The 18,636-nt window shown below is 49.5% G+C and overlaps 2 protein-coding genes across 2 annotated transcripts in view; both read right to left on the bottom strand.

Moving 5' to 3' along the window:
• Positions 1–678: 678 nt before the first annotated feature.
• On the bottom strand, positions 679–5,164 carry ggh (gamma-glutamyl hydrolase (conjugase, folylpolygammaglutamyl hydrolase)). Its single transcript, XM_047023964.1, has 9 exons — positions 4,856–5,164; positions 3,964–4,072; positions 3,702–3,752; positions 3,431–3,515; positions 3,022–3,160; positions 2,607–2,713; positions 2,385–2,475; positions 2,166–2,300; positions 679–2,069 (listed from the first exon to the last, which is right to left on the bottom strand). The coding sequence occupies exons 1-9, from the start codon at positions 4,944–4,946 to the stop codon at positions 1,951–1,953; spliced, it is 927 nt and encodes a 308-aa protein (XP_046879920.1). The 5' UTR covers positions 4,947–5,164; the 3' UTR covers positions 679–1,950.
• A 505-nt stretch (positions 5,165–5,669) lies between these two features.
• LOC124470236 (rho GTPase-activating protein 21-like) overlaps positions 5,670–18,636 on the bottom strand; it is a 35,107-nt gene continuing 22,140 nt past the window's right edge. The window contains exons 9-25 of the mRNA XM_047024019.1: positions 17,891–18,037; positions 17,659–17,761; positions 17,456–17,498; positions 16,661–16,780; positions 15,673–15,972; positions 15,499–15,563; positions 15,222–15,358; positions 14,874–15,016; positions 14,090–14,248; positions 13,916–13,994; positions 13,617–13,690; positions 13,427–13,516; positions 12,981–13,106; positions 12,757–12,798; positions 12,330–12,435; positions 10,008–10,039; positions 5,670–8,710 (exon numbers count right to left, since the gene is read on the bottom strand). Of these exons, the coding sequence (XP_046879975.1) occupies positions 7,070–8,710; positions 10,008–10,039; positions 12,330–12,435; positions 12,757–12,798; positions 12,981–13,106; positions 13,427–13,516; positions 13,617–13,690; positions 13,916–13,994; positions 14,090–14,248; positions 14,874–15,016; positions 15,222–15,358; positions 15,499–15,563; positions 15,673–15,972; positions 16,661–16,780; positions 17,456–17,498; positions 17,659–17,761; positions 17,891–18,037 (3,407 nt within the window). The 3' untranslated portion in view covers positions 5,670–7,069. The remainder of the gene's footprint in view (positions 8,711–10,007; positions 10,040–12,329; positions 12,436–12,756; positions 12,799–12,980; positions 13,107–13,426; positions 13,517–13,616; positions 13,691–13,915; positions 13,995–14,089; positions 14,249–14,873; positions 15,017–15,221; positions 15,359–15,498; positions 15,564–15,672; positions 15,973–16,660; positions 16,781–17,455; positions 17,499–17,658; positions 17,762–17,890; positions 18,038–18,636) is intronic.

Here is an 18,636-nt window from a genome sequence, read left to right as displayed (position 1 = left end):
GCCCACTCGCTTCACCCCTCCCCCTCCCCACCTCTCCCGTCTGTGGAGATGACATCACAGCCAGTCGGCATGAGAAGAGCCCTTCGACCAATGACCTCCAGCTGATGTCGTGACAGGAAATGTAACCATGGAGACGAGGCTGTGTGGATGGAGGGCAGCCTTCAGTTGGGCCAGTCCGTCTGTGACGGACGAGCTGCTTGGATTCCCAGCCGCAGCTGAGAGGAAACATCCACTCGCACATGAAGAACTTGGAACTTGCTCTGTGAGGACGAGGACAAACTTTATAGCACAAACTCTGGAGTGGGACGTCCCCCACGCTCCCACTCCACGTGGTGGGAGAGGAAGGCTGCCCCCTGCCTTCTGGAGGAGATGGGGGAGCAGCAATGTTACTATTTTTTAATATAGTAAAAACAAAAAAAAGGAGAGGACTTTTCCATGTCCCGACTGTGCTTGTGTGTCATGTTCCAGTGTACAGTAGCACATGGAAAACATTCACTCCAGTATTCAGTACGTTTTGGTTTTCAGCGTTTCGACTTTGTCCCGATCTTTGAGCTTTCTATAGCCCTCAAGTACGCGTTTCAGATGTGTATAGACTGACTGTAACATTCAGCATTGACACACTTTATACAAGGGTGTAAAGACGAGTCACAATTTCTTAACATTGACTCACTTGCTGAGTTTTGTGGTTATAGAATATTTCCTTCCTTTATTTTCTTGGTTTAACACCCAGTTATTCACATTGAATCATAGAAACTTGTTTTGTTCACGGTGCCTTACTTTAAGATCAAAATGTACAAAGGAAATACAACAAGGTTAATTTCTAACAAACTGATTGACAAAATGTCCCTGTAGTATTTAGTTAGATTGAGTGTCCCAACAATCTAGTACAAACTTCTAAACACAAGGATAAAACATTTTGAAAGACAGCTTTATAGCTTATTTTCATCGCCGTTGGGATGTGCCACACAGTACATACTTTATAATGTTTGTTGTTGTTGAAGCACTGACATTTACCCCTATCTTGTTTCAGTGTCAGACATCATACACGTTGTGACTGTCCCAGTGGTTTGGTTGCAGGATATGCCCAAAAGTAGTGTTTGTACATACATCAGTCTAGGATCAGTGACTTGATACTTCATTGAAAGGCAAGACAATTTAATTCTAGAGGCACAAGGTGAAGTTTTGTTTTGTTTCATTTTTGGTTTTACTTTGAATGCTCATTAGTGTTATGTTCTCAATGCATGCTAAGAGGTAATATGCAGCTCAATGCTATCCTTGGTAGCTCAACTTAAACATAGTATTTTTGACATTTTGAATGTTCCTTACTGGGTCGCATAAATACATTTCCAGTGGTATTGTGGTTGAGATCCCTGTCCCGTCAGCTTGATGTGTAAATGTTCCTCGAATATCATTTTTAGTCTCTAAATATGAGTGTTATTTGTGCATAAAGCATTTTGGAAGTTACATTTGAATACCCATTTCTGTTTGCTGGACGCGGTCCCTGATTTGGATTTAGAGTGGACTTCACAATCAATGTTCCTGCAGGGAAGCTGTCTGGTACCACAGAGTAGGAAGGGGCTCTCAACTTCGGGTTCCAAAGAAGAACGAGATTCAACTGATGGCTGTGTGATAGAATGTGGCATGAAGGTAACCGTCAAATAAAAACATATTTTATCATTGTGCAGTTGGTAACTGTTATGTTTTTACCAAGTGATTTGTTTTCTTCCAGATGTTTCACAGCCATGCTGGCATTGATGGAATGATTGTTACACAAAACGCATTTACTTTTCTCCGAGACAATTTCAATAAGATAGTTATTTGCATGTTTCTTTCCCTCTAATCAAATACCTCAAAACCACTTTGAAACATACAAACTACTGACAGATTGACAAAATAATTGTATCGCAATATAACATTAATTTGAGTGCTTTTTGTTGTTCCCTGACAACATTAGAAGAAATATATTTGTTCGAAAGCAGACTTGATTCCAGTGTAAACAGGATTGTAGTTGTATATCAACGCCTTCTTCTCCTCCTCTTCATTCTCAAATCTGTGGAAACTTTGCCTGGCTGAAAGAGTAAAAAAAAAAAAAAAAATTGTATCTCGGCACATATTTGTGTGGCATTTTCCGCTGAACTACAAATAGGCGTACAAAACATGCGAACCTTCGTTGACCAAGAAGTCAGCCATGTAGAAGGTTGTCTTGACAGCTGCAGGAGAGTGAGGGATGTAGGGTCTGCTCCACTCAAATGCGTTTTTCTCCGGATGCCACTGGGTTCCATAGATAGGAAACTTGTACGCTGGAGAAATACAAAAAGAACCTGGTGGAATACATAGACCAGGCAGTACTAAATGTCCAGCAGCTAACAGTTGTCTGGCCTTACCTTCCATCGTCGAAACAAACTCTGTTGTCCCGTCTGTGTTTGTGGAAAGGACCCTGTAGAAGTTCTTCAGCTCTTTACGGCTGTTAAAACTCTGGAACACAACAACAACAACAAATATTCAAATGCATCCCTCGAAAGGTGAGGTCTATTCATGGATGATCTGACTCCCATCTGATTTCGTTGGTGTAGGATGTGGTGCTGGTGGACGAGGGGGTTTGGCACCTCCGTGGTGAGACTCCACTGGTGGGAGTTCTCAGTGATGGCTTCGGTTGCCAGGGCAGACAGAACATCGGCTGGGAAGCCCTTGAACATCCTACCGTCCCTCGACTCTGGAAAAGTCCACAACTGTTACCCACGACAGCCCTGCCACTCTCCCTCAAACATGCAGAATAACATGTCTAACGGTCCAGGTTTATGGGCCATGCGTAGTGAGTACTAGTACACTGGAATGAGGGGCCCAACTCCACTGACTTGCATGAATATCACAGAATGTTTCAACTATAATATCGAATTTGACACTGCTGCGGATTTAAAATCACTTTAAAATAACATGTAAACAAACCAACATGGCTGCAACCCCCCGAGCGGCTTCATTATTCCAGGGGGCGAGGAGACTGGGGACAACAGAGTGGGCTACCTTTGGTGAAGTTCAGGGGCAGGGCCACCCCACTGGTGTTGGTGTGGGACAGGAGATTCTCTCCACTAGTCAGGTACGCCAGCTCCTCAAAGCCCAAGCAGGTGCCCCACACAGGGAAGTAATCTCCTCTAGAGTTGGCCTGAAAACACACGTATACAACTGAAGTTCTACATCAGTGGTTTTCAATCCTGGTCCTCAGGGCCCCCCATGCGTTCTAGAAGCTTCCATTCAACACACCTGATTCAAATGAAGGGATCCTGATTGGGTAAGGCTGTACTCCATAAACCCTTCAACTATATAATTATCATTTTATCTTTAATATTCCTCCATCGATTCCTATGTATATTTATTATACTGTAATATATTCCTACCTTGATTCATAACTATTATTATAATGTAATATGTCTACCTCAATGGCGAGCTCATAGAAGATTTTTGCGGCCGTGGCATATCCTGACGACACGAGGCTGACCCCTCCTCCAGGATACAGCACCCTGCAGGCACACAGGTGAACCTTGACCCTTCCCCTCAGGGCTTTTATGGACGGCAGCACATTTCATTTTTTACGAGTAACAACACATGCCTGTTAAGTCTTTACTGCACTATACAACATGGGCTCGGTGGACTTTCTCCTTAGAAAGAATCAAATAGATCCTGAAATAGATAGTGTTGTTCCTTACCCATTGAGTGAGTTGAAGAGTGATTTGTATTCCTCCAGTGTCTGGTTAACCCTTTGGGATTGACAGGAAATTAAAACCAAGCAGAATCATACCAGCTAGATGCTGGTATACTAACATATTCATTTAGCAGAAGCATTGATTACATGATGCATAATTGAACAGTTCCTATTACAGACGCTTATGTAGTGGGCCTAGCAATATTATGTTCATGCTCTCTGACTGACTTCCACATACTTTAACATGACATCTATAACGGACTTACAGCACAGGGACCACCCTCGCTCCGGCTGACTCCAGGAACTTGACGTAGGATGCCGCAATGTACGACGTCATGTGAGGCTGAGGTTCAAACACCTCCTGGGCCAACACCCCTAACAGGTAGAGAAACGTCAACACTCAGAAGGGATGAGGAATTTTGTTCTGTATTCTGTTGAATTTATATTGAACACTGTGCAGCACGACACAGTTTAAACCCATGCATTTGAAAACGGAGCGTTTATCTTTTCATGCTGGGTACAAATTAAAGTTTGGATTACGGATATGTTATAGCCTAACCAATGGGGGGGAAATGTGATCCGTTTTTTCGTCTAATAATCTACATCCAAAAACATTTTTTTTCCCGTTCTGTGTAGCGTAAACGAATTAGGACAATCGTGCTCCGAGACACTGTTCATTAGAAGAATGTTTTTCGTATCTATAATGAGCATGACAATTAGAAAATGCGCAATAATACATCTAAAGGCTACTGTTTAACAAAGTGTCTACTCTGCAGGAGCATTTAAGGGTCATCAAAGCATTTTATAGGTGTTGAGAAAGCTTGACGGACTTCGCCCCACTGCCTACATAACGTCAAAATATACAGCAAAAATTGTTTAATTTGCAGATATTGTTGAAATCAAATGTACAATAACACTGGGACCTGTGGTCAGTGTGGCCTCTGTCGTCATAGCATTGTCAGTCATGCACACCTAATATTCATTGTGGACCACTGAAAGGAAAGTGTCTACTGCACATGGACATTATTGGCTGGTCAAAGCATTAGGCCTACTATATGTCCTTCTCGCGGTCTTGTTTAATAAACACATCAACATATCTGTATCATCGATTCGAAACATGGTAGTGTCGTTATAAGAGCAAGTAATTACGTAGCCTACCTATTATGGGTGCATCGTTCCTTTTAGCTGATGAGCAAATGAGAAAGGTTGCCGATAAAGCTAAATTAAACAATAGCGTCAAAATATGCATATTGTCAAGACTATGTAGGCTAGTACCCCCGACGTAGTGTGCTGTGAACCGAACATTAAGAAACTACTCGACGAGCTGGTTTTGTACCGACATCGGTGGGCTATCACCGAGGTAGTGGTAGGCTCTACCAAAAAGTTTGTTTACAGCTTTGGATCGAAGTCGTTTCGACAGAGTCGTAAAACATCGGTCGCTCACATACACACATGACAGTCGAAGGGGGCAGTCCGTATGCAACCTAACCACTACTGTACAAATCCGAACTGAAATAGTTAATTAATCAGGCAACCCGGGAACTCAGGTTGCGACACATTCGATATGGTTTTCATGTTACATTACACGCCACCCCTAAAGCCACGGTAGCCTATATTCGCCATAAAGTAGCTTTACTATCCTAAAGTTATTTGAGTTCTGTTATTTCTGAAATACTTTTTGTGACTCACTGATGCCCCCAAGCGTTCACAAACAATTACACAGTCAAGCGTTCACAAACAATTACAGTCACATTAACAATATTTACACTGGCGAAATGTCTAACTTTCAAATTGATATATGCAGACAGACAACGCTCCATTGTCAGGTAATAAGGTACTTTTTTAATGACAGTGTCAAATTCCAGGTGTGTTGGCCATTAGTAGTATTTATTACTATGGTAAACGATCTATAACCCTTGATGTGGAGGTGAAAGTTAAAACTAGACATGAACAAAGGGAAATAGACAAAGAATCAAATAAAGTCGATTTATTTCCAGTGTTTCTTGAGGGTGGCCTTGACACCCTTACGTTGCTGTACACAAGCATGATGTTTACTGTCCAGGTTTCATGCTGTTTTCAGAGATGAACATTTGTCCAAGTATCTTAGAGGTCATAAGAACCCATGCTTTTAACTCCAATTGAAAAATACAAAGGAAAACAAACACATTCAGAGGAAAGGAGATACAGACAAACCTTCCAAAGCTGTGGTGAAACAGGGACCCAGAGACCTAAGAAAGACTGGAATGCCTTAGAATTGGAAGCATAGATTTGATGACGGTGGTGTTCCATTGAGTATTTTCCTTAAAGATTCCTTTGAAATTCAGTCATGTCTTAAAAGACAATTGTGGGGAAAAAAGCATGGCACCTTATCCATGGAAATCAGTTAAAAAGAGGCACTTTTTTTTCTTCTATGAGGAATGAAATATGGTTCATAAAAACTAGTACTATTTTCGAACTATAATAGGACTTGGGGGGGGGGGGGGGGGGGGGGGGGGGGGAATACAAGGTGTAGTACCAATCAAGACTGGAGCATAACACCTCAGTACAACACCACTGGATCTCATTACGTGTTTGATTAAACCACTACAGCTCCCCGACCCCTTAAGCTAAATACCTGGCTATAAATGTCCACTGCAGAAAACCCCACTTAAAAACCCTTTCCTGCAGCAACCTGCTCAGAAAGCAGCTCTCAAATATAGAAAACGTACTTCAGGTACAGAAGTAATATGTACATGTAGGGTTTAAAATGAGCGCAAGCAACTAATAGTGTTAGTCAAAAGAGCAATAATACATTCTCCATATCAGTAACATTGTAAAGAACTGAACTGGGATGTCAGAGATGAAGGGCTTCCTCATGCTGAGCCAATGAGAAGCCTTCTCCAGTAATAATGCACAGTGAGCTGTTTCAACACTCTCTGTTGACTCATATTCTAACAAAGGGGGTTTTCAAACATTCACAAGTAACCAGCAATTATACTTCTTCTTCTGGTTGTATTCCGAGCCCTGATGCTGGGGGTCGATCTCAGGAGGAGGAAGTGCATGTTTCATGTCTGTTCCAGTTTAGTCAAGTGAAGAAGCATGAGATGACAAACACACCTCCTAGCTTTGCTCCAGTAACGTCATTTCTTAGGAGACTATACACACTATGTACAGTATATATACAGTATATATATATATATTTATATTTGTAAAAAAAAATATTGTGCAGTAACCATAGCTAAAATATCTACATTCAATCTTTTCACACTCTCACTCTCGCTCTCTCTCTCCTCACATGCACTCTCTCTCCTTACACGCCGTTGTGTTTCACACTCTCACTCTCGCTCTCTCTCTCCTCACATGCACTCTCTCTCCTCACACGCCGTTGTGGGTTCACAGGTACTGGTAAAACCGTGAGCGCACCACCTGCGCTCCAGACAGTTTGTGTGGGTGTGCGTCCGTCACCAGGTTCTGGCTGGCTTTGGTTTTCCCCTGCAGCCCGGCTCCACCTCCGTTCACCCTGTCCCCCGGCAGAGAATGGGGGCCTGGGGAGGCTGAGGGAGAGGGCCTCTCGGGGCCCAAACCCCCCGCGTCCTCGGGGACGGCCCTGGGGGCCTCGTCCAGGCTGAAGTCGGGGGCTCCGGCCCGGCAGCGCTCGCGGGCGATCCAGTCTCGGATGGAGAAGTCCTGGGAGGAGCACTTGGGTCTGAGGCGGTCCACGGCCGACAGCTCTGCCGCCTGGTCCACCCCGCCCTGCTCCCTCCAGTCGTTGATGACGGCCAGCTCCGCAAAGTCCTGCTGGCCCCCCATGGTGTGCCGGCGCCGGAGGCTCTTCTTGCGGCCGCGGGCGTCGGGCGCGGCGCGGCTCCTCTGGGCGCCCATGCCGAACATGTCGTCGGCGGACGAGCGCATGCGGAGCTTGAGCCTCTCGGTGATCTTCAGGTGCCAGGCGGGCTCCGGGCGCTCTGATTCGCTGCGGGAGGACGAGCTGAGGCTGCCGGTGGAGCGGCCCTTCTTCATCACCTCCAGGACGCGGGACAGACGCGTGGACGCCTCCGCCCGGCCCTCGCCGCCGCCGCCGGCCCCGCCCTCCGCCGACGAGTCGCTGTCCGTCTTTTGGCGCAGCGAGCGCCTCCGGGCGAGCGTGTCGCCCTCGATCAGCCTGTGGGTGGGGAGCAGGCGGCGGGCTTCCTGTTTGGGGGTGCCGCCGCTCCCGTCAGCCGCCGCAGCCTGAGGCCCCTCCCGCACGCGCTCAGTGGGGATCTGCTCGGAGGCGCAGCGGGCTCCGCCCCCAGCGTGGGCGAACACGGGGAAGTCGCTCTCGCTGTCAGTCTCGGTGGGCCGGCCCTCGCTGACCAGCTCGCTGCGCTCGTCGTCCGCCTCCTCGCCGCCCTGCGGCTCGGGACTGAGCGCGCTCGACTCCGCCCCCGTCAGGAAGGTGACGGAGGAGGTGGTGGAGTAGTCCGAGGTGATGGAGCTCACCTCCGCCCCGGCGGAAGCCCCCGGCCCCGCCCCTGCCAGGTCCGGAGCCGCGCCGGAGATCCACTTCCTGGGTCGCGCCCTGGGAGCCGAGGCCCCGGAGCTGATGGTGCCCAAGTCGGATGTGTCCTCCAGCTGGGAAGGGGGGTCCGACAGGGAGGACTTCCCCAGGGACAGCAGGCGCGGGCTGGGGGAGGCCGACGGTTTGGGCGGGGGGGAGGGAGCCGGCGACGGCTGCCTGGAAGAGGGCCTGTCCCTCAGGAAGAAGGAGTTCCGCTGCTCCTTCCTGGGTTTGGGCGTGAGCTCCACGGCGGCTCCCCAGCTGGCGTCCTTCTCCTGGGCGCGTGTCTTGTGGTCCGGCCCGGCGCGGGGCTCCTGGTGGTCCTGCTGGGCTCCGGCAGGCTCCTTCTGGAGGAACACGCCGTCCAGGTCGTCGTCGGAGCTGCTAGGCTGCGGCTTCTCCTTGGGCTTCTTTCGTTTGCGGCTGGCTGCAGCAAAGATGGAGGAGACCAGGAGGTCTCGGCTGCACTGGTCCTTCCCTGAGCCCCAGGAGCCCTGGAGAGAGAGAGGGTGGAGATGGAAGGAGACAGGGGGGGAAGGGAGTGTGAGGAAGGTAGAGCAGAGAGAGAAAGGCAGGACACAAAGAAAAGCAAAGGAGAGGAAAACAAACAGTCAACGAACAGTCTCCATGATATGTCTTCTTTTGTGGAGCAGAGAAATACAGCAGCTCTAGAAAGTGACCTCAAACCCCCACCCCCCCTCACCCCTCCCACCCCCCCCATCTATCTTCTGCCTGAGTCCTCCAGCCTGCCCGTTCTCCATCTGTTCCTCTGAAAGCTCCACAGACAGAAGGAGGTGGACAGAGAAGAGGAGCATTAGTGACAGGAAGACATGTGACCATGCCGGCCTTGCAGCGCTAGCAGCAGCAGCAGCAGCAGCGAGACTGAAGCAGCCATCCTGCAGAGCAGCCCTGCATGGAGAAGCCTGATGAGGGCCTGCAGGGGGCGCTCTGGTGCCAAAAGCAGGGCGATGCGACCACGACACAGCCGACCGACATGACGAAGCTCTGGCTGTTACCAGCCCTGAGCCATGCTGCCCTCGTGGGGTCTCGTGTCGGCAAAACATCCAACACATGCAAGTGTTACACGTCAATTCAATCATGTATTAAGTCATTGAATATTTGAATGTATTCAGTAATATTTTAAATGTGTTCAAAGGCAAACATTCAATTAAATGAATGAAAGACTTTGAAAGTAGTCTGTGTTTGACGTGTACAGGCTGTGTTCCCCAGTGCAGCTTGCTAAACACTGCCTGGCGTGCAGCCCAGGGAGGTTCCACTGTGGGAGGGAGAGAGTGAGTGGCTCTACAGCAGGAAGTGTGGCTCTACAGCAGGAAGTGTGTCTCTACAGCATGAATTGTGGCTCTACAGCAGGAAGTGTGTCTCTACAGCAGGAAGTGTGTCTCTACAGCAGGAAGTGTGGCTCTACAGCAGGAAGTGTGACTCTACAGCAGGAAGTGTGACTCTACAGCAGGAAGTGTGACTCTACAGCAGGAAGTGTGTCTCTACAGCAGGAAGTGTGGCTCTACAGCAGGAAGTGTGGCTCTACAGGAGGAAGTGTGTCTCTACAGCAGGAAGTGTGTCTCTACAGCAGGAAATGTGTCTCTACAGCAGGAAGTGTGGCTCTACAGCAGGAAGTGTGTCTCTCCAGCAGGAAGTGTGGCTGTACAGCAGGAAGTGTGGCTCTACAGCAGGAAGTGTGGATCCGGCCGCTGGTCTGACCTGGGCTCACCTACCTCCTCTCACCCCCACACTAGCACGAGGCCTGACAGAAGGCTCCGCTCACACACTCACCTTAGACTTTGCTGAGTCACTAGTCGGTGAATCTGCATGAGGAGGGGCAGAGAGAAGAGAGAGGCACATATTAGTAGGTGACAAAATACACTGGAAGAGAACGCCACCAAAAAAAAAACACGTTCATGAATATGTGCCATGAGAGTGAGAGAGTGGAGAGAGAGAGTACCAGAAGCATGAAGGAGCAGTGGGCATGGTAGATGGAGACACAACACAAATGGTCCTGGGCGAGGGTGACAGGGTTAGGAGGGTGACAGCAGGGTTAGCCCAGAGACAAGCAGGCCATGCACACCCAGGGGCTTTACAGTCCACTCAGATCACCAGGCCTCCACACAGAAGCGTTCTTTCCCAAACCCCAACACACACACACACCGCTCTGATTGTGTACAGGTATGCATGGTCTGGTTTTCACTGTGTTCACAGCCCCCACAGAGCATGCTTGCTTATCCAGCAGCACAGTGGGCTGCAGGGCTACTCGTCTATAGAGACACTGACAGACGTCAGGATACTGAGTGCGGCTGTGGTGATGAAGGGAGACCCAGATGTACACCAGCAGGTGAGTGACAAGGAGGATGTAGAGAGTGCCATGCAGAAACGCACATTCAGTTTCTATCGGGTTTCATTCTACGTAGTAAACCAAACCAAATGTAGATATATTACTTTTGACTAATTGATATAATGACTTTTGTTAGGAGACCTAACGCGTTCATTCCCTCGTGGTATATACTCAGCTCAGATCTGTGTGTTACTTGTGTATGTGTGGGACGGGAGGCTCCCGGGACATAGAAGAAGAGAGAATTCTAGATGAGACGGCACAGAATGCAGAGGATGGTGGCATGTGCTGCCATGACAACAGTGACACAGTGACGACAGAGGCGGCTATGGAACGAACCAATGGACTGGACATGACAGGGGGGTCACAGAGGGGCTAGCTATGGACAGAGAGGACACTACATGAGAGAATGGTCAGCAAGGGGAAAGCCCTGATATGAATCCAACTGCTGTCCTGTCATGCATTTCACATTTGAAGGCTCCTTGCGTATTCATGTGTGTATACAAAAACAAAACCAAACCACTAAATTTGTACTTGACTGTGACTAGAACCTTTGTGACATAGCCAAGCCCCCCTCCACGCCCCTTTCAGACAGATGGGGGGGCGCAGGGTGTGTGAGTGCGGGTGGACTGGTGAGGTAGACATCTAAAGGTCCATACAGTACCATGGCTATCTCTCCCGGCGGGCAGCTTGCGAGACAGTGAAGGAGACACAGCAGGGAGAGGCTGTCAAAGAGGTTGTCAGAGAGGCTCTGATCCACAACCCTGCCCCGCCGTACGGACGGTACCCTGCACGCCACCGCCCACCCCCGCCGTCGCCCTCTGCGTCCGCCTTCGAAGGACGGCTTTTCCTTTCTTTTCGCCGCCCTCCTCCCCCCCCACCTGTACCTCGCTGTTTCTCCTCTCTGGTTGGTTCTCTGTTGGGCGCTCAGGAGACGCGAGGGTTTCGGCAGACTAGGCAGCTACAGTGAGGGCAACAGTCCTGCTTCTTCCTACAGTCCCAGCTGTCCATCACGGACATTATAGAGTCCATCAGAGACATCACGGTGTGATAGGCTCCTCCCACGTGGCCTGTGTCAAGATCATGTATGTGTGAGTGCTCGGCCTCTACGACACCCGACAGAACCTCACTACAGACAGAGGGATCAGAGGGGCGTCTTTGGCTTTTTGCTTCGCTTTTGTGGTCTTTTGGGAAAGAACATGCCGTGTTAGTGCAACAGGGGGGGGGGGGGGAGGAGAGAAAGACAGCCCGGTGGATTTTAAAAAGAAACAAAGGGGTAAAAAGGAGCGAAAGGATAAGACGAACAAAGAAATGAAAGAAGAGACGGAAGAACCTTCCGAAGCTGAAAGAATAAGAACGGAGAAACTGAAACCAAGTTCTCAAACAAAGAGAAATGAACGGGGGGGGGAAGGGATGAGACAAACTACTTTGGCCTTTTGACCATTTGGAGCTGTGAAACCCAGTTGGAGAAAAGACCAAAGACGATTTGCCTCCTAAACCCACACAGGCGCCAGGAGTCGCGATTAAGCCAGAAAACATTTCAATCTCGTCATGTCAAAAGCAGATGAAGCCTGCGGAAGCGCTTCAGAGAGGAAGCCAGCTTGGACTCAATCAAGATAAGCTCCCAGCATGACACAGACTGAATCCCAGCTGAGGAAACACAGGTCCTCAGCCTCGCCGTGGCGACCGGGGCCAAGCTAGCTTAGACAGAGGAAGGTTGAGGAAGGTTGACCCACCACATCGCCGGTCTGGTCCAGACCACACGTTACCTGAAACTTCCCCCTGCGAGGCTGCCGTCCGGCCGATGTTGGTGAGCAGGTGGTCGATGTTGGGGACCGGCTGAGACTCCACCGCGCTCTCCTGCCGGGACAACGTCTGTGGGAGACACACACACACAACGGGGACGCTTAGGGCCGGAACGTTCCGCCGAGGGAGGATGTGATTAAAGCTCTTCCACAGAGAGATAGATGGGATGTGACGTGGTCACAGGAAGGGATGCTGGCTGCTAGGGACGGGGAAGGTTTTGATACCTCACGATTCAAATTGATTCTTGGGGTCGCGATTCGATTTCAAATCGATTCACAATTTGTTATCAAATTTCAATTCAATATATGCTTACATACAAATAAATAAAAAAACTAATCCTGAAAATCGTTTTTGTTGCTGTTTTCCTCCCACCCTACTGTCTAGACCTACCACAGGCTCTCCATCACCGTCCTCTGTGAAGAACCAGTCGTACTGGAAGAGACCAAACGACACGCTGTTACTTTAACAATGTGGCACGCAAACAAACCAAAGCCTGACAATAACCAGCGGTACTGTAACCACACCAAAGACCACAACAACTGTTACTTTAAGGATTTAGCATAGCGTAGCATTGCTGCATTAGCGTAGCGTAGCTACTTGAGCCGACAACTCACGTGCTGGATGAGGGTCTCTACGATGCGGTACTGGTCAGGCATGTGGATCACCATGTGGGTCATGTTGTCCTCAGAGCTCCTGACCAGGGTGGGGCCAAACACGATGGCCAGGTTCCTGGGCTCCATCTGACAGCAAGACAGAACAGAGATCGGGAATATGAATATTGGATTTTCTACAGAAAATGATATATTAGATATGTGTTTGGGTGAGCTGCGTGATGCACAAATAATGCAGCGTCCCCAAACCCCCCAACCCGACCTAACATCCCAACCCCTCCATGTTGTACACTCAACGTGTCCCTAGCCACAGTTCTAGGAAAGATTACATTTCCATGTGGTCATTTGGCAGACACGCTTACCCAGAGCAACTTACAGTAAGTACAGGGACATTCTGAGTGAGGGAAGTCGGGTGAAGTGCCTTGCCCAAGGACACACGGTAAACGTACCTTGTTCTTCTCCGAGTTCTCCGCCACAGTCTTGAGGTGGGCTGAGAGGAACTTGAGGGTCTCGTAGTGGTGGTCTGGTAACTCGTGGAGCTGCAGGGGAAAGGAGGCGGAGAGATGGCATCATCCTCTGCAGTGCGTGGTGATGAGCCCCAGTGTGGTGATGAGGGAGGATGCGTCTGTTCAAACTCACCAGCCTCTTCAACACTTTCAGTCTCTCTACTGGATCCTCGGTTCTGTTGGCCTCTATGAAATCTGCATATTTATCTACATGGCAAAGAGAGAAATACCAACATTTACTATGGTTAAAGTACGATATTAACTTTGTAATAGCCATTTCAAAAACTGGATGCATGTTTTGGTATTTTCTACAATAAACTCACTTTTGTTTGTGAGTAGGTGTAGGTTTAACATGTGCCCACTAGGTGGCAAACTAGCACCATATTCAAAGACAAACTTACAGAGACTTCAGATGAAAGGTAGGATTCTCACCATTAGTGAAAAGAGGTTCTGGAAGTTTTCGGAAGAAGGATTTGAGCAAACTGCTGATCACATTCAGGTCCCTCCATTTCTGTCGACGAGAGGAAGACAACGAGCTTAGAAAAGGAGAGGGGGACGAGAGAGCCCGAGGAAGAGAGCCAAAGAAAAGAGAGCGAGGCGCCTCACGTCGTCCTGGATGTTGATGTCGTTCATGCCCTTGTTGTTGAGCTCCTCCTGCATGTTGGAGATGGCGGCGTTGTTGCCAGGCACCCTGTAGATGCCCGTGTACTCCAGGCCTCGCTCCTCCACCAGGTGGCAGCACACCTCCACGATCAGGGGGACAAACTGCAGGGGCAGGAGCACACGGGTCAGGCAAGTGCCTGCGCTTCGCTCCACACCGTACGCATGGCAAAGAGCATCCATGTATTGACACTGCACTGTATGTCTGCACCAGAACTCCCCTCACACACTGAGTGTGAGATGACTATCTGTCAGAAGGTGGGCCCAGGAAAGCACCACAATAAAGAGAGAGTTGACTTTGTTTATCAGATGGAGCTGCTCGGATCAGGTCACCACGACGGGCAGAGTGGAGGCATGAGTGAAAAACATGTCTCTCACATGAGCCGTGAGCTGGACCGTACAGATATAGTAACCACCTAAACATGCCCTTAAACGATACATATTCCACGACTTCATGCACAGGAGAAACAGCACGCAGGTGATGCATCATAACTCATTGTTTGTACTATTCTCTGCGTCTTGCTCTTTCCAAAGGAGCAGAGCACATTCCCTGATCTATATGTGTATTGTCAAAGGCCCGCCACGTGACCTCTTGACCACAGCAAGAGACAACCTCACGTATGTATAGAACATCTGCATATCACTGAGGAACCGACCATTCTCTGTCTCAAACACACACTTCACTGGCAATGGAAACCCCTTCTTCGATTCCTTCCAAATGGAGTGGTACCTTGTTGGTGACGGCAGGGGGGCAGTCGTCCAGCCTCACCCCGAAGGTGACCCCTGGAGAGGCCTTCCTCTCAAAGGGCTTCCTCATCAGCCCAGGGAGGCCCTTCCTCCACGTCCCCTTGTCCTTGGGCGGGCTCGTGTCATCTAGGAAGAACACACACACACGCCAGTCTTACATTCTTCACATAACAACCAGTGGGTTTCACGATGCAATAACAAACAGGAATTCATGCTGTCCGCAGTCCCACTCGGGGTGACAGATACACACACACATCCTTATAGATCATCCACGTGTAAACAGAAAGAGAATGGGTCATACAAGTACCATGAAATTGTGTGTGTGTGCTACCTTTGTGCATGTTCCTCCTGTCCTCTGTGTTGGGGGAGAGGGGGCTGGAGGATGGCTTCCCCCCCAGCAGGGTGTGTCTGATGCTGAGAGACTGACGTGACGGCCTGGGAGAAGGCTCCGTCTTACTGCCCGTCGGACTGGGTCATACACACACACACACACACACACACAGATGGTAAGACGAACATCAGACAGATTTAGCCAGAGTGTGTGTATCTGTGTGTGTGTATCTGTGTGTGTATATATGTGTGGAGGAAGCAAGGCTCCTCCCTCTCACCTCATCAAGGTGTTGTACTCTTTGATCTTGCGACTGATGAGGTCCCGGCTGGTGAAGACGGAGTTCTAAAAATAGACACAGGGGGACGGGGGGGACGGAGAGGGGAGAGAAAGGAGGTCAGAGGTCACGCACAAGTGATGCTCTGGAATGTTCTACTGAGGTGCGTGTTGTCACCTCCTCATCCAGGTTGCTGTTCTCCTGGATGACCCGGATCCAGGCCAGCATGTCCTCCCTGTCCTCCGCCTGGAACAGGAACTCGCAGTCCGACGTGGTCAGGCGCAGCACGTTCTTGCGTCTCGTGTCGCTGTAGGAGATGTCAATCAGGCAGGCCTTGATGCTGATTGGCTGGGGCTCCGCCTCGGCCTGGGCGTTGGCGTGGGCCAGCCCCTCCTTCTTGTCCTTGTACAAGCAGAGGGCGTGGCCTCGCAGCACGGCGTACATCTGCTTCCACGGACGCATCCCTCCGCCCGCCCGCTGCAGTCCCAGGGGGAGAGAGAGAGAGATAGAGAGACAGAGAGAGAGACAGAGACAGAGAGAGATAGAGACAGAGAGAGAGAGACAGAGAGAGAGACAGAGAGAGAAAGAGAGAGAGAGAGAGAGAGAGAGAGAGAGAGAGAGAGAGAGAGAGAGAGAGACAGAGAGAGAGACAGAGAGAGAGACAGAGAGAGACAGAGACAGAGAGAGAGAGAGATAGAGACAGAGAGAGAGAGACAGAGAGAGAGACAGAGAGAGAGAAACAGAGAGAGAGAGAGATAGAGACAGAGAGACAGAGAGAGAGACAGAGAGAGAGAGAGAGAGATAGAGACAGAGAGAGAGAGACAGAGAGAGAGACAGAGAGACAGATAGAGAGAGAGACGCATCACACAAAGTGACATGGCTCTGATCCATCTGGGCTGAGAGTGCTTGATGAACAGCATGAAGGTCTCTCTGACTAAGGTGTCTGTCTGTGACTAAGACCGGCCCATCTGCAGCTCTGATGCAACATTACAGTATTATTAGTCTCTCTCTCACACACACACACACACACACAGAAACTTAATATGACAGAAACCAGAGGGTCACTCCTCTTTACAAACCACGTCAGTTAGCCTGAAGGTTTTCCTTGACACACAACTTCAATCGGGACAGGTCTCACGTGAGAGTGTGTGTGCGCTACACACACCTTGCTCTTGTCCGAGTTGAGCTGCTTGAAGTGCAGCCAGCCCTCCTTGGTGGCGTCGCTGAAGATATCTGAGGAAGAATCTCTCCTGGATCCAGAGTCTTCAGAAGACCGGTCCACTGCCTACAACACACACACACACAAAGTTCGGTCTATCTATCCTTGTGGGGACCCAGAATTCAGTCTGTTAAAAATCAAGTTAACCCTAATCTAACCCTCACCTAGCCGCTCTTAACTTGAACCTGAAAACTAGCCCTAACACCAAACCCTTACTGTCATTCTAACTCCAACACTAAGCCAGACCCTAACCCCCTAGAAATAGCCATGTTGGCTTACCATCCTTGTGGGGGTTATTCTGGTCTCCCACAAAGGTTCAAGTCAAAACTACAAGGCTACAGATGTTACATCCCAGCCAGTTCGAACACACAGGACACGCGGAAAACAGATTCAAACTAGGGCCCTGGATGTACAAAGGCGTCCTTCTTGGTTTTCCAGGCGGCCCTGCTTTCCATACGAGCGCTCTGAGGACTATCTATACCAGTCCCTCAGGCAATCGGCTGTTTTCTTCAGGGTGTTGAGCTGAGCGCTCATCCAAACCTCACCCCCAGAACAGGCCGATCAGAACCAAGACGGGGTGGATCCACACGGGAAGGAAGGAATGCTATTTTGGGGAATAGATAAATAGAGAGAGGGTGAGGAGGAATGGGGGGGGGGGGCAGAGGAGAAGAAAGGAGGAGAAGAAGGAGGAGGGTAGAGGCTTGTGTTGTGTTGGCAGAGTGGTGCGAAGCTCAGACTCACCTTTCTCAGACCTTTCAGCCCAGGGACCTCTTGTATGGACCTCCTACAGAGAAGCACACAGGCACATTAACACATCATCTCATGCCCTTACCTTCACAACAAAGTCTTCTGTACACACGGGAATAAAGCCTCAAAAGGAATCCGTAAATGTCATCAGGATGTGGTTGTCAGTCCATGAGGGGTCTTGTCAGTGAAGGTCTTACCCTAGGCCCTCCTCGCGGTAGTTATCCAGGCCCTCGTCACAGGACTTGGAGCGCTCCGTTTTGGTGCCAGAATCCGACTCAATGATTGTGAGCCGCATAGAGTCTAAAAGGAGGTGCACCAGGGAAACAGAAAAAGAAGATGACGACCAATCACATCAACCGAGTACTTTGCCGTGTCAAAAGATGTGACTCGGATGTGTCGAACGGACAGCCGAATGGGACGGCCCCTCACCTTGGTCATGTGACAGCTGTCGACGAATGAGAGGGGAGGGCGACGTGGGGCTGGGGGAGATGGTGGTGATGACGGGGGTTCCTGATATCACTGCCGACGCCGTGATGTGAGTGGCCTCCAGATCCATGCTGGGACTGGATGGTTCATCTGGGGACAGGTGACACACAGAAACTTCTAGAACTGACCGGCCAATACCGCTACCGTGATGATTAATAACGCCCTCCCATGTCAGCACATACGAACAGGAAGTGGTTGGATTGGCTGTGCCTGGCTCTGCATCACACCAGAACATTCAGATCCCAGTCAGGCCTCGTCTCTGAGAGAGGCTCTTTCATCTCACCTTAATGACACAAACTCGCGCAGCAAGCGACCGCAATAAAATACAAATGTTCAGATAAGCGGTTTCTAAACACACAGTCAGTATAGATTAGGAGAGAGACGGTGCTTGTACCGAAAAGTGAGGTGTGTTCATGGCAGTCCGTCGGTAGGATGTTGCAAATCCCTAGACTGCCGTTTGTGGTTTACACCTTTGACACACACATCCACACCTACTGAATAACACACACATCCACACCTACTGAATAACACACACATCCACACCTACTGAATAACACACACATCCACACCTACTGAATAACACACACATCCACACCTACTGAATAACACACACATCCACACCTACTGAATAACACACACATCCACACCTACTGAATAACACACACATCCACACCTACTGAATAACACAC

This window comes from Hypomesus transpacificus, chromosome 8 (genome assembly GCF_021917145.1).
Source record: "Hypomesus transpacificus isolate Combined female chromosome 8, fHypTra1, whole genome shotgun sequence".
In the NCBI taxonomy this organism is placed as follows: domain Eukaryota; kingdom Metazoa; phylum Chordata; class Actinopteri; order Osmeriformes; family Osmeridae; genus Hypomesus; species Hypomesus transpacificus.
This window is presented reverse-complemented; position numbering and strand designations above follow the sequence as displayed.

Bases quoted from the DNA above. Each gene is read 5' to 3' on its own strand.
- ggh (XM_047023964.1), bottom strand. From the start codon at position 4,946: ATGCATATTTTGACGCTATTGTTTAATTTAGCTTTATCGGCAACCTTT. The intron at 4,073-4,855 runs GTAGGCTACGTA...TCTACCTGTTAG, and splicing joins GAACGATGCACCCATAATAG to GGGTGTTGGCCCAGGAGGTG. The intron at 2,301-2,384 runs GTAAGGCCAGAC...GTATTTCTCCAG, and splicing joins GTTTGTTTCGACGATGGAAG to CGTACAAGTTTCCTATCTAT.